Here is a 12,850-nt window from a genome sequence, read left to right on the forward strand (position 1 = left end):
TGAAGAAGTGAGACCGTGGACTTCTCAAGATCACGTTAGTTCCGATTTTGGCCACGCGCCAAAAAAAATCCTTGTCGCACTGTATCATAAGTACCTATTGGGCACAGTACACATGTTTGACTCGTTTCTAAAGTTACCCGTGATTACTGCACTGACTTGGAATTTCGGAGGTAAATTATTAGTTTTTTTTTTTTAGGTATATTGTTCTGTGCTATATCCGAATCCCGATGTCCCGAATTCCGATCGGGCATCTTGCTTGTTCTTCTGAAATTATGTTCTGAAACTATAACTTAGCTTTTTTCTGATCGGTGAGCTAAAGAAAGTGGTGGCTGTTTACGTTTTTATTAAATAACTCATTCTCCACAATTAGTAGGTAACCTGAGTGGTTGCTATACAGCTATTTTATTGTAAAAATGTGGTATCTAACATCGGAAAGTGATAAACGAGTCATATTTGTTTTGCCTGACAAAAACATCACAATAGGAAGGAGTGCTGACGCTCAAAATTGTAATTTTGCTATCCCGGAAGACCAGTCAATAAGTAGAAAACATGCCACTTTATTTCTATCAGAAAATACTTTGTATGTAAAGGATTTAGGTTCTAAGTATGGAACTTATGTTAACAACTCTGAAAAAATTGAGGAAAACGTTATGATAAAACTCAATTCTACCGATGTCGTCAAGTTCGGTAAAATAAGCTGTGTTTGGAAAGTACAGGAAATTAATTTTGTCACATGCACATCCACATTAAAAGGAGAAAATTTACAAAATCTTAAGGTACTTCTCACTAAGTTGGGAGGAAGTCTGAAGAATGAATGGGACGACACTTGTGCATACTTAACTATGCCTGCAATAACATTGACGATTAAAGTAGTTCTAGCGTTAGTTCAGAGCTCTAACATTGTGACTATTAAATATTGGAGCAAGTGCTTAGAAGCAGCCACTAATAACAACCCATTGCCAAATGCAAGTGATTTCATACCTCAAATATTAGAGTCTACACTCAATAAAGAAAATGTATCTTTTCTCCCAAATAAGGAAAGGAGTTCTATATTTGCTGGCAAAGTAGTGATATTCTTTTCAAGAAGGCAATTGGAAATGTACAAGATGGTGTTGACCAAGAGCTCTGCAACACCTTTATTATTGAGTGAAACTAAAATGACCAAATCAGCGCTCTGTGAAGACAATGTTATTGTTATTCAATATAATTTGAGTTTTGCAGGTCAAGACACTCAGGCCCAAAAAGATCAAATTCAAGAAATTACTAATTATCTGAAAAGTAAGGGGAAGAGAGTTGTAGCTGATGCTGAAATTGGCCTTGCTATATTATTCTGTTCTACTATGAAATACTGTAACCCTGATTTCAATTTCTCTTCTGAAGTTATAAAACAGGTGCCAAACCAAAATGCTCCAAAAAATATATTAGTTCAAGAGTCTCAGGACTCATCGCAGGAAATATACAAGAAAGAAAATGTGCTTATTGATGAAAGCTTGACACTTAAACATAATTCCTCCAATAATGACAGCATTGTTGCTTCCAAAAGGAAGCTCAGTGAGGGTGATAGCAGTAATACATTTAATATGAACAAAAAACAAGCAGTAGAGACTGTTGAAAACAAAAACACCAACAAGAGACCTGGTGAAGATATGATTGAAACCAAACCATCTAAGAAAATGGCCCTTGGCGATGATGATGATGATAACATATTTAATTTCTTAAAACCTGCGGTAGCTAAAGATGATAATGAAGGCAATCAAAACAAAAAGTTAAATTTATCAAAACCATTAAAGAGGAAGCATAGTACAGATATGGATGAAGATGACTTGTTCAATTTTGTTGATAAAGGAAACAAAAAACCTGCAGTTGAAAATGATAATGCTGGTAGCAATATTTTAGATTTATATGATGATAATGATGAAAATATCTCCCCTATAACCAAACCGAAGATTATATATGAAGAAAAAGTTGATATAAAGAGTTTACGAGGATCAAAATTGGAGGAATTAAGGAAGATAAATGCAGAAATTCCATGGACCAAGCACATTAAGAAAGAAGATATCTCAGAATTAGATGACAAGTTAAGCAACATTAATTTAGGGTCTGTAACAGTTGTAGTAAGAACCGATTTGATTGTCAAAAAGGAGCCATTAGAGATACCATCCCCACAGGATGGATTGAAGAATTTCAAGAAGTTTAAAAAGGTTTGGCCAATTAAAAGGCAAGTCACTATTGTACCACAATCATCTCTAAGTAATGCTAACACTGATTCCAACATGGCAGGTGAAACCACTGCCTAGAACATTAATGACATTAATAATTACGAAATGAAAACTATTTTATTGTGTATTATGATTTATTTTGATTATTCAAATAAGCAACAGACATGTCATAATATTTAATTAATGTGAAAATAAATGAACATGATTTCTGAATAAGTTGTTTCAATTTTCATCATCTGTAGATAATGTGTCTTCATTTTTACTTGTTTCTTCTTTGCTCTCTAGGTCACTGGAATATTAAAAAAGCTTATTATGTGATTTTAGACCATTTTTAGGGTTCCGTACCCAAAGGGTGCCAACCAAAGACTTCTCTATCCGTCTGTCTGTCTGTCAGCGAGCTGTATCTCGTGAACCATAATAGATAGAGATGAAATTTATATAGAAAGTGTATTTCTAATGCCGCTATAACAACAAAACACTAAACATTTTGAAATGGCCACCATGAAAATTAAAAAGTGTTACTGCTTGTACTACAGTATGGAATCCTTCATGTTCAAGTCCGACTTTTTTATTAGTCCGACCATTTAGACCGATTTTTATTAGTTTATATTTGAACTAATAATAACTTATTTTATGTCAGTAAAAACAATTTCTGTAAAACTACCTGTGACTTTTTTCAGGCTTTCCTTTATTTAGTTTTTTCAAATGAACAGTTCCATCTGGTGCTACTTGAACAAGACTTTCTAGATGTGTTGTTAGTTCATCTTCATATGTGACAAAGCTCTTTGGTCTAATTTGTTTGATCTTAGGTACTCTGACTGAGCTTGATGGTCCTGTAATTAAATTGTATATTATTAACTAAGGATAAAGTCAAATGGCACTTTAAAGCCACCAAAATGTAAGTGCAAAACTTGATTATTTATTAACTGTAACAAGTAGTTAGACTCACGTAATGTAAGATACAATGGCAGCGACAATGATAATGGCAATTTTATTGACAGTGATCTTATGTTAGCTTCACCACCAGGAAATCTCTCTTTAAATTTTTGCACTAATGCCAAAATATTTTCACTTATGTGGCTCTGTGACATAGATGTGTGCCCCACAAGAATAGTTGATGTTTGCCCTTCACTTACGCGCAACATAACAGTGCGTAAGCCAGTATCAATATTTGCCTTTAAATATTTTTTTTCATTTATTTTAACTGGTATTAACATGTTATGTTTCTTAAAGAACTTCTTTCCTAAAACGTGTGAGACATGGTTCAACACTCTGTTGTCAACCATTATAAAATCATGTTGAGTTAACAGTCTACGTTTCAGTTCATACTGGTCATATTCTACTCTCAATTGTCTCATAGGTAGCACAGTTTTAACCTGAAAAAGAAAAGCAAAATTAATACCTTTAATTATACCTAAAATTAAATAAAATAGTCTTTTTGTTAGTAAAATATTTTGAGGAAAGATAATACTTATTGTGTATTTAAAAATTAAGTTATTTTAATTAAATTGTGTAAGTATAATGATTAATTATAGAAATTTAAAACTGTGAAATCAGTGACTAGTGAATAAAGACTCAGTGAAGTGTGAATTTAGGTGTTTGGAGAGATAGCTTGCTTTCCAGAAAATTAACATATGCAACTTTTTATCCTGGAAAATTAAAGAGTTCCCACAGGATTTTCAAAAAACCTAAATCCACATGGACGAAGTCGCTGGCATCATCTAGTAATGACAGAAATCAGAAATCTACTCCAAAAGAACCTACTCTTTTTTAGGAGTTCTGAAACATATAAGGCTGAAAGTTTTTATTAGAAAAAAGAGAAAAGCTTTATCTACTAATTTTTGAATGCTAATTGTTAAGTGCCCACTTTACTAAAGTGTTGTACATAAACTTACTGAGGTAACTCCAGCACTTCTCAACATTTCTTCCCAGTGTTCCACAGTAGGCTCATGGTCAATCTTCTTGCCCTTCCTTAAATCCGGTGTCACCAGACATACTTCCCCAGTTGTAGATATTGTAGAGTGAGGAAGAACACTGAAAGTATAAACATTTCGTCAAAGGTTACTGAGGTCAAAGTTATGACTGCCAAAGTCATAACTTTGACCTCAGTAACCTTTGACGAATTGAAGAGGCTACTTGACTTCCTGTCATTTAACTACATGTGAGCACCTAACCTTATGTTACTTGTCTAACTGTGAAGTTTCCAGCCAGTTGTGCAATAATTGCTATTACTTACAAACTTAATTATTGACTTTGTCTGTGTCAGTGTTAGCCGGCGGGCGTGCTCTGCCTTTTTGGAGTGTTTTTTTCGTTAAAACTGACTGGGAGGCGCTCTAAGGAGGTGCCGTGCGTGCGTGCACCTCCTTAGAGCGCCTTAGAGCACCACGCACGACACGGCAGACGGGGTCCATACTTGTATAGTTTATCTAATGTGTTACAAATAACTACAAACTTGACATTGGCAATCTCTCATCAGGCTTTACAATCTTTGTAAAGCCAGATGAGAGAGGGGAAAAAAAACTTAATTATTGAGATTGGCCATCTTAATTATTGAAATTGGCTGTCTTAATTATTGAAATTGGCTATCTTAATTGTTGTGATTGACTGAATTAATGGTATTTTTAACCGACTTCCAAAAAAGGAGGAGGTTCTCAATTCGTCGGGATCTTTTTTTTTTTTATTTATTTTTTATTTTTTATGTATGTTCCCCGATTAATCAAAGACCCCTGGACCGATTTGGAAATATTTTTTTTTGTTTGAAAGGGTATACTTTGCAGGTGGTCCCATATAAATTTGGTGAAGATCTGATGAATATCTTCGGAGATGGAGAACAGAACTCCTCAATGGATAAGAGCAAATTGCTCGCGATCACTGTAATAGCTTAGTAAACAGTAGGGTTTTAACTGGGCATAGCATATTATAGTACAGTGGGGCCACTAAAAATTGTGAAATAAAAAATTTTCAAAAGAAAAATAAAACCGACTTCAAAAACCAAAAACACTAAAAAGTAGAAAATAATTTTTGTTTAGCTACACATGTAATGTACCTAGGTATGAAGTCGGGCGAGCTTCACTCTTGGATTTCTAATTTTGTTTTAATATTATGCTCGCTCGACTTCATACCTAGGTACATTACATGTGTAGCTAAACAAAAATTATTTTCTACTTTTTAGTGTTTTTGGTTTTTGAAGTCGGTTTTATTTTTCTTTTTAACTTTTTAACTATCATGAGTGATTTCATTATAAGTACAGATTTTTACAGCTATACTCACATATTTAATCGACGTAAGCCTGATTAGTTTCGAACAAATCTGGGGTTCTATTTCATAGAGACTTAGCTCGCTGCGCGGCTCTGTTGAGACAGTTTACTAAATACATGAGTATAGCCGTAACAATCGATACTTATAATTTATGGTATTCTTGCTGCATTTCAGCCAATAGTGAAAGTCATCAGAGGTGAGCGAGTGAGGCCACACTACAGTGGTAGGCCCCCTGGTCAAGTAAATAAAGTTACAATATATAGATTTAAATTTGAAATAGCTTACAATCGCATGTTGGCACGAGTGTTAGGAATTTTAATGACACGTATCTCCATAAATATTGGTGTTTCATCACCAAAAATTGCATTCTTTTTGTCATAATGAGCAGTTAATTGCTCTAATGCAATTAAACATGAATTAACAAGATCCTTTGTTATTACTTTAGATGGCACTTTATAGTGAGATTTTTTCTTCTTTTTCACAATTTCTGTAGATTTATCTATTACTTTATTATCGCTCGGTGTTGGCGATGATGGTTTTAGTAATATTTTTTTTAGTTTCATAGTTTTTGCTTTTTTTATCTTTCCATTTTTTGCTTTCTTCTTTTCGAGTTTCTGTTGAGAAACTTTAACGGATACCATTTTATTGTTTAGAATAAAGAGTGCAATTTAAAATAAAAGTAGAAGTTTAAATTGTCCAAACAAACAAAATTGTTGAGGTTATTTTTTTGAAACTTGCTTGAAGACAAGAAATGTCAACAAAATGTGGTATGAAACGTCAAAGTCATATAGAGACATAGACAAGACAAACCCTCCTTTCCAAAAACAAAAGTCCTCGCACCTTAAGCTCCGGCTACACGCTCCGCTCTCAGGTAAGAACCTGAGAGCCATGGACGTATTATATAAATAGCTTTATGCTGAGAGCTTACCTGTATAAGCCAGTTTGCGCAGTTAAGTGCAGTATAATAAAAGGTTTTACCGTGGTTTTCCCATGGATGTATAATAAGATGGACGGAGCGCTCCTAATAGCTGGTCGTCAAGTATCAAACAAGTGGACGGCTCAATGGAGATAATATTGTATTCTCCTTATGCATTCAATAAAAGAAATAAAAACATTAGATAGGTATTTTATTAATGTCCACTACCATTTTAGAGCAGGTGGGGGTTTTCACTTGTGACTTGATTGGTAAGCTACAATACTAAAACAAGCACTATGACTGCACCAGCTACAATAACCACTGCACCCAGACGATGTAGGTAGAAGGCATCGCACAAGAGACACACCGGCGCAAGTTCTCGGCTGAGGATCGACACCCCTCATCTCTGAGGGGAGATCGGATCATGTGGGGTAGGTATCCATATAGAGAGGGCTACTCTGAAGGATATGATTCGAAATGGACACATCCCGAATTAGCAAGCCCTATCATCAAGTTGAAGTGGCAATGGGCAGGCCATGCTTGCCGTAGCCGGTGGAGCCAGAAAGTTCTAGGGTAGAGACCGTGATTTGTCAACAAGTAAGACCCGTAGTGTGGGGGCGGCCTCCAAATAATATTGTAGTCTTTGGCCTCCAACAAAAAGGACCGACGACGATGTAGGTACCTAAATACGATGGCTGGAAGTGGCTGGATGAGGACTAGGTGTGGTGGCGCTTTTTGGGTAAGGCTTATGTTCAGCAGTCGAAGTTCGCAGGCTGATATGTAATGACCTGTAAATGTAAATATTTTGTTTTGTTGATAGGTGTATTTTTTATAAATTGTCAAAATAGTGCTCGATCAGAAAAACTGCCGAGCATTCGAGTTTCTTGTTCTTGCAAAGTCTGCTTTTCGAACCGGCGGCGCCGGCGGTGGTAGAGCTTGACTAAGCTAAGAGAGCCCTATCTGCAGAAATATATAAATCAATTGCATTTATTAGGAAAGTAAGTAGTTTTTTGTTAATCGTAAATAATATACCTATAATGCGCGACAGGTCGATATGGCAACCGGGGTGAGGACGCCCCGCACACCCGCACAGCCCCTGCGCTAACCCGCTGCGCGTGAGTGCGGGTGACGTTCGGGTGTGCGGGGAATCCCCCCGCCTCATATCCCGATTGCCATCTCAACCCGTTGCGTAACTAATATAGGTAGTCGTGGGATACAATATATCTACCTATTTATGTAGGTAAGTTATAAATTCTATTCTTATGTAGGCAAGTTATAAATTCTATTGTAGTGGAGTCTAAAAACGTTAGTATATTTCAACATGGAGTTTTTGTAGTGTGCGACGACGGTTTGGGATTGGGCACACAGGACAAGTGGGCCTTTGCGGCGGGCCGCCGTTTTTTGTCGACTCTACTTCAAGCGTGCTAGAGGACTGTTTTGCTTGCTCTCATATTAAACTACGAGCGCTTTAAAAGTTTTAAGACCAAATTTAAGCTGCAAACAAAACATTTTGGTGTATTGATTTTACTATTTCAGCGTGAATTGTTTTTATTCTTTCGCTTTTTATATCAGAGGGTAGGTTGACAACTAAGTACAAAGGGAATATTTAATTTTTTTATTTTTACCACACCATGCACCTTTATGCAAAAGCTTTTTTATCTTGATTTAAAAATCTTAGGTAGGGAGTAAAAAGGGTCACATAACTACCCAGTAACTACCAACCTATAATAATTATTTACCTATTGATCCATTAAATACGTTCAGTTTCTCCTTTTATGTGTAGATAGATTAGAGTCTAACTAAACTAAATTTTAAAACCTACCTACACATAAAAAGAGAAACTGCTGACATCCCTATCAATTAGGCATATCACCTACAACTCAGAAAACCGTTGAAACTTGAAATTTTGCATGTAGGTTCTCTCTCCAATGTAACTTCAGGATAGGTAGGTAAGTATTCAGAAATTTCAACGGTAACTTTAAAAACTGACCAAGTGCGAGTCAGACTCGCGCACCGAGAGTTCCGTACTCGGGTATTTTTTTGGATATTCTGCACGGAAAATCCAAACTATAATGCATAAAAATAAATAAAATTCTGTTTAAGAATGTACAGGCAAAGGCCTTTCATATGATACCCCACTTGGCATAGCTAGCTATCTTACTTTGAAAATTGAAAGTAGGTACTATTTGTTCATGAACACATTTTAATTTTATTTTTGTGATGTAACCACAAATTTACGGATTTCGGATTTTTCCCTTTACTTGCCTATAAGACCTACCTACCTGCCAAATTCCATGATTCTAGGTCAACGGGAAGTACCCTATAGGTACAACAAAGTGATCCTATTAGGGTTCCTTTTTTCCTTTTGAAGTACGGACCTCTAAAAATACTATGCAAAATAAAAATAATAAAAATACTATGCACGCAGATGAAGTCGCAGTAAAAAGGTAGTAAGTAAGTGAAAAGTAGTATTATGAAATGAAATAATATTATAAAGGCGAAAGTTTGTATGTGTGTGTGTGTGTGTGTGAGTGTGTGTGTGTGTGTGTATGTTTGTTACTCCTTCACGCAAAAACTACTGGACGGATTTAACTGAAATTTGGAATGGAGATAGATAATATCCTGGATTAGCACATAGGCTACTTTTTATCCCGGAAAATCAAAGAGTTCCCACGGGATTTCAAAAAACCTAAATCCACGCGGGCGAAGTCGCGGGCATCGGCTAGTTATGAAATAAATGTCTTAGGTAGACTTTACTAATAGCTACTTAGCAGTTCCATTAGCTGAGTCAGCTGCACGATCATTTTATACTTAAGCCGGAACAAATGGGTGATACCTACCTAATAATAATATGTAGATACGTTTATAAATCCCTCTCGAGCCCACGCCACGTACCTTCCTACTTATAGTTATGGTAGGTATATAAATAACCCTGAAACACATAATTTGTGAGATTGCCCGCAGCTGTTAATTCAAGCGAAAATTAGTTAACTATTGATATTACACTTAGGTTAGCTTGTTTTGAGAGTAGGTAACTTCCGTAAGACTTCGACGGTTTACTTGTGGTTCACATACTGCCGAGAAATTTTGTTGTAGGTAGCTATCCTTCTTCATTTACATTTTACACTTCTCCACTGCCCAAGGTCACTGGTAGAGATCTCTTATAGAGATAAGTGCTTCCCTGTCCCTTTACTATAATTTTTTTTTAATAAATTTTTGATACAAATAAAAAAAAATCGTCTTCACTGTTCAAGGCTTCTATAGATTATTCTATAGATATCTTCTATAGAGAGAACGAGCCGCCATTTTTTGAAGCACACTCTAGGTGTCGTTTTACCCAAAAGTGCGGAACCCATCCGCACCAATATCCGTGTAGCCCTTAGCCTGTGCCGCTGAGCCCATACACGTCACAATGCGTGACACATAAGTGTACGAATTTGTTATCACTTTTCAAAATACAATGAATTTTGTTTGTTGTTGTGTAAAAAAAAATAACATTCTGTGATTCGAGAAAGTGTTGTTTGTTTGTAGGGTGTAATCTTAGGAAATAATGATCCTATTCTGAAAATTCTTTCACTGATAGATAATTTACATAATATACATCTGTAAATTATATCTATCACAGATGAAGTCGCGGGCAAAAGCTAATTAGGGGAAGTCCGGGAGACTTGCTCAGGTTGGAGAGTTGAACCACCTTTTAAAATTCAGCTTAAATTTCGCGCTAATGAAACGTCAAGACGGTCATTGGTAAAGCATGGGAGGCCAATAACCAGCACGCCGCCATTTTTTACAATGGCTGGTTTGTTTGGCTATCAGGCTCGGAAAAGTGTTTTTGTTACGACGGAGTAAATTTTATTAATTTATGTATTTTTGAGATTGCGGCCGTGTTTATAGAGTTACGTATTGTGTGTTATTACTATTGTACTGCCTGATTATTGTAGTTTGACATGTGCTAAGTATTTTTTTGCTAAGATTGATTGTTTTTTCTGTGAGTAAAATTTAATGTCAAAGTAGTATATGCGGGAGAGTTGAACCATGGCGGGTGCGGGAGATATGACCAGTGGTTCATGTCTCCCTCTACAGTGTTTTTAGAATTTAGAAATTTAGAAAGAAAACTTTGAAACTAAACAAGGTTCGAACAAAAAGCCCAGAGAAAGAAAACCTAAAAACTGGAAATGGCTAAAAAAAATAAAAATGTTAATGATGATAGTGAAACCGAGTGTGAAGACGTATGTGAAGATGTTGCGTACGCTGATAGTTCCAGTAATAGTGATTTTGCAGAATTCCTGACGTGAATGATCGTTGGTATTGTTTAGTTTGCACATCAGAAGAAATTATGACTATACGTTTATGTGGTTTATGCCGAAGATATTATGTCCATGAGATATGCGTAGGAGTTACACAAGATATTGATGAAAAGGTTAAGAAATATCAACAAATTTGATTAAAGAAACGTTATATATTTGACTTTGTTGGCGAAATGTTTAATAATTATGTTGATTGTGGAATGTTAAAGAATATGTTGAAATTTTCTTTTTTTTTAGGATTCCGTACCTCAAAAGGAAAAACGGAACCCTTATAGGTAGGTCTTATAGCACAAGTACAGGAATAAATCTGAAAACCGCGAATTTGTGGTTACATCATTAAAAAAAATAAAAATTAAAATGTGTTTCAATTTTCAAAATAAGATAACTATACCAAGTGGGGTATCATATGAAAGGGCTTTACCTGCACATTCTAAAACAGATTTTTATTTATTTTTATGTATAATGGTTTTTGATTTACCGTGCAAAATGTTGGAAAAAAATTCTGAGTGCGCGAGTCTGACTCACATCAGTTTTTTCTTTATAAGAAAAGCAATAGCTATGTTTATTTATGATTTAATTTCATTTTGTGATGTTTTGTTTAATATATCTGTAATTTAAGCTACAAAATGTTTTTATTTTTCCCTTTAAAATGCTATGTTCAACTCTCCCCAGACCCCGGTTCAAGTGTCCCTCGGGGTGGGGAGAGTTGACCCAAATCCCATTTTTCATTCAAATATATATAACATATTTCAGTATTATAAATTCGAAAAAGTAATTATGCATAAGTAATCCTAAATAAATAAGCTACTGTTTATAATTACAATTGAATCACTAAGCCTCATTTATAAGAAAATACGACACTTTAAGCAAAAAGCGGTTCAACTTTCCCGGACTTCCCCTACTTATAATCAGCTTATAATCGTGAAAATCGCGAAGCGAACTTAATAACTTTTCAAATAAGTAATGACTTTAAAATCTACAGTGCACGGAAATATTCTAGAGTTTCTAGAGTTAGTTCATGCCTACCTAGTTCATCTAAGTATCTCGTTCATGAAAGCAAGCATCGGAGCTTTTGGATTTCTGAAATTCGATAGAATTGTTTGAACAAAGCTTGAAATAGGTTCTAGTTTTCCGCCAAACGCAGTTCTGACGAAAACAATGTTTAATCATGTGAACGATGATTTGATATTCAAGTTTGGTATACCAACGTACCTAGATACTTTGTTGCTTACGTAGGTACCCTCCCATTAAGTATAAATGGCTGTATCATTAGGACGCCGTCGTCGTAGGTACCTAATATAACGAGCCTCAATATTACTTACGTTCATCATCATTTCATAGTTATTCAGGGATTCGTGTCTATCTCTCTATGCTAAGTGCCTATCTATATAGTGCATTAAACAAAGAAACCTTTCAACGGAGAATGCAGTTATGCCTTGTTGTATTCTTTATTCTTTGTTCATATTGCTACCCGTAGACCACGAAATGGTCTTACCAGAGTTAATAAGTGAATTAGTAGGTATTCAATATTTCAACTATTTTTTCACAGACTATTTTAGTTCAGACATGTGTATATATTTGACTACAAATAAAACCTAACTTTGATATTTTTCCAATTTTTCATTATAATATGCACCTGACCGCGTACTTGTACCTAACATATCCCCATTTCAATAGGTAATAAAGCGTATCATTTTGGGTTGTGATGTCTGACAATTGTACCTTAATCAATGTACCTTAGGTATATCATTGTGGCGTGATTGAAGGACAAACCAACAAACTAACAAACAATAAACCAACAAATAAACATATTTTGGCATTTATGATATGGGGACTATTAAGTTATTTACCTCATAAAAAATAATAATTAATTCTTTAGGATAGATAGGTAAGTATCTACCTAGCTTCTATAATATCTTCACACTTACTAAAAGTGCTTCCGGAAAGTTCCACTTATAAAAACGCTACTTAGTTCGTACTAAATTTATTTCGTCTGAAATTCTGAAGACCCGAGGGTTGGTAAAACGCCAGACTTTTAAATGACTTGGTTTAAAAATTACGCATAACATTATAAATAACTTGAGCTGCGCTTTGCAGCAAGAGAACCTTTTAATGCAAGTGCAGAAGTCGTCTACGAGAGCAGATTGTAT

The 12,850-nt window shown here is 35.3% G+C and overlaps 2 protein-coding genes across 2 annotated transcripts; one reads left to right on the plus strand and one right to left on the minus strand.

The window, feature by feature from the left end:
- The first annotated feature begins 205 nt into the window (after positions 1-205).
- Positions 206-2,432, plus strand: LOC123871533 (nibrin). Its single transcript, XM_045915385.1, has one exon. It carries the CDS (start codon positions 414-416, stop codon positions 2,295-2,297), a length of 1,884 nt encoding a protein of 627 aa, XP_045771341.1. The 5' UTR covers positions 206-413; the 3' UTR covers positions 2,298-2,432.
- Positions 2,335-6,238, minus strand: LOC123871534 (ribosomal L1 domain-containing protein CG13096-like). Its single transcript, XM_045915386.1, has 5 exons — positions 5,763-6,238; positions 4,115-4,253; positions 3,169-3,595; positions 2,884-3,052; positions 2,335-2,508 (listed from the first exon to the last, which is right to left on the minus strand). Exons 1-5 carry the CDS (start codon positions 6,116-6,118, stop codon positions 2,442-2,444), a joined length of 1,158 nt encoding a protein of 385 aa, XP_045771342.1. The 5' UTR covers positions 6,119-6,238; the 3' UTR covers positions 2,335-2,441.
- Between the last annotated feature and the right edge of the window lie 6,612 nt (positions 6,239-12,850).

This window comes from Maniola jurtina, chromosome 14 (genome assembly GCF_905333055.1).
Source record: "Maniola jurtina chromosome 14, ilManJurt1.1, whole genome shotgun sequence".
NCBI classification, from domain to species: Eukaryota; Metazoa; Arthropoda; class Insecta; order Lepidoptera; family Nymphalidae; genus Maniola; species Maniola jurtina.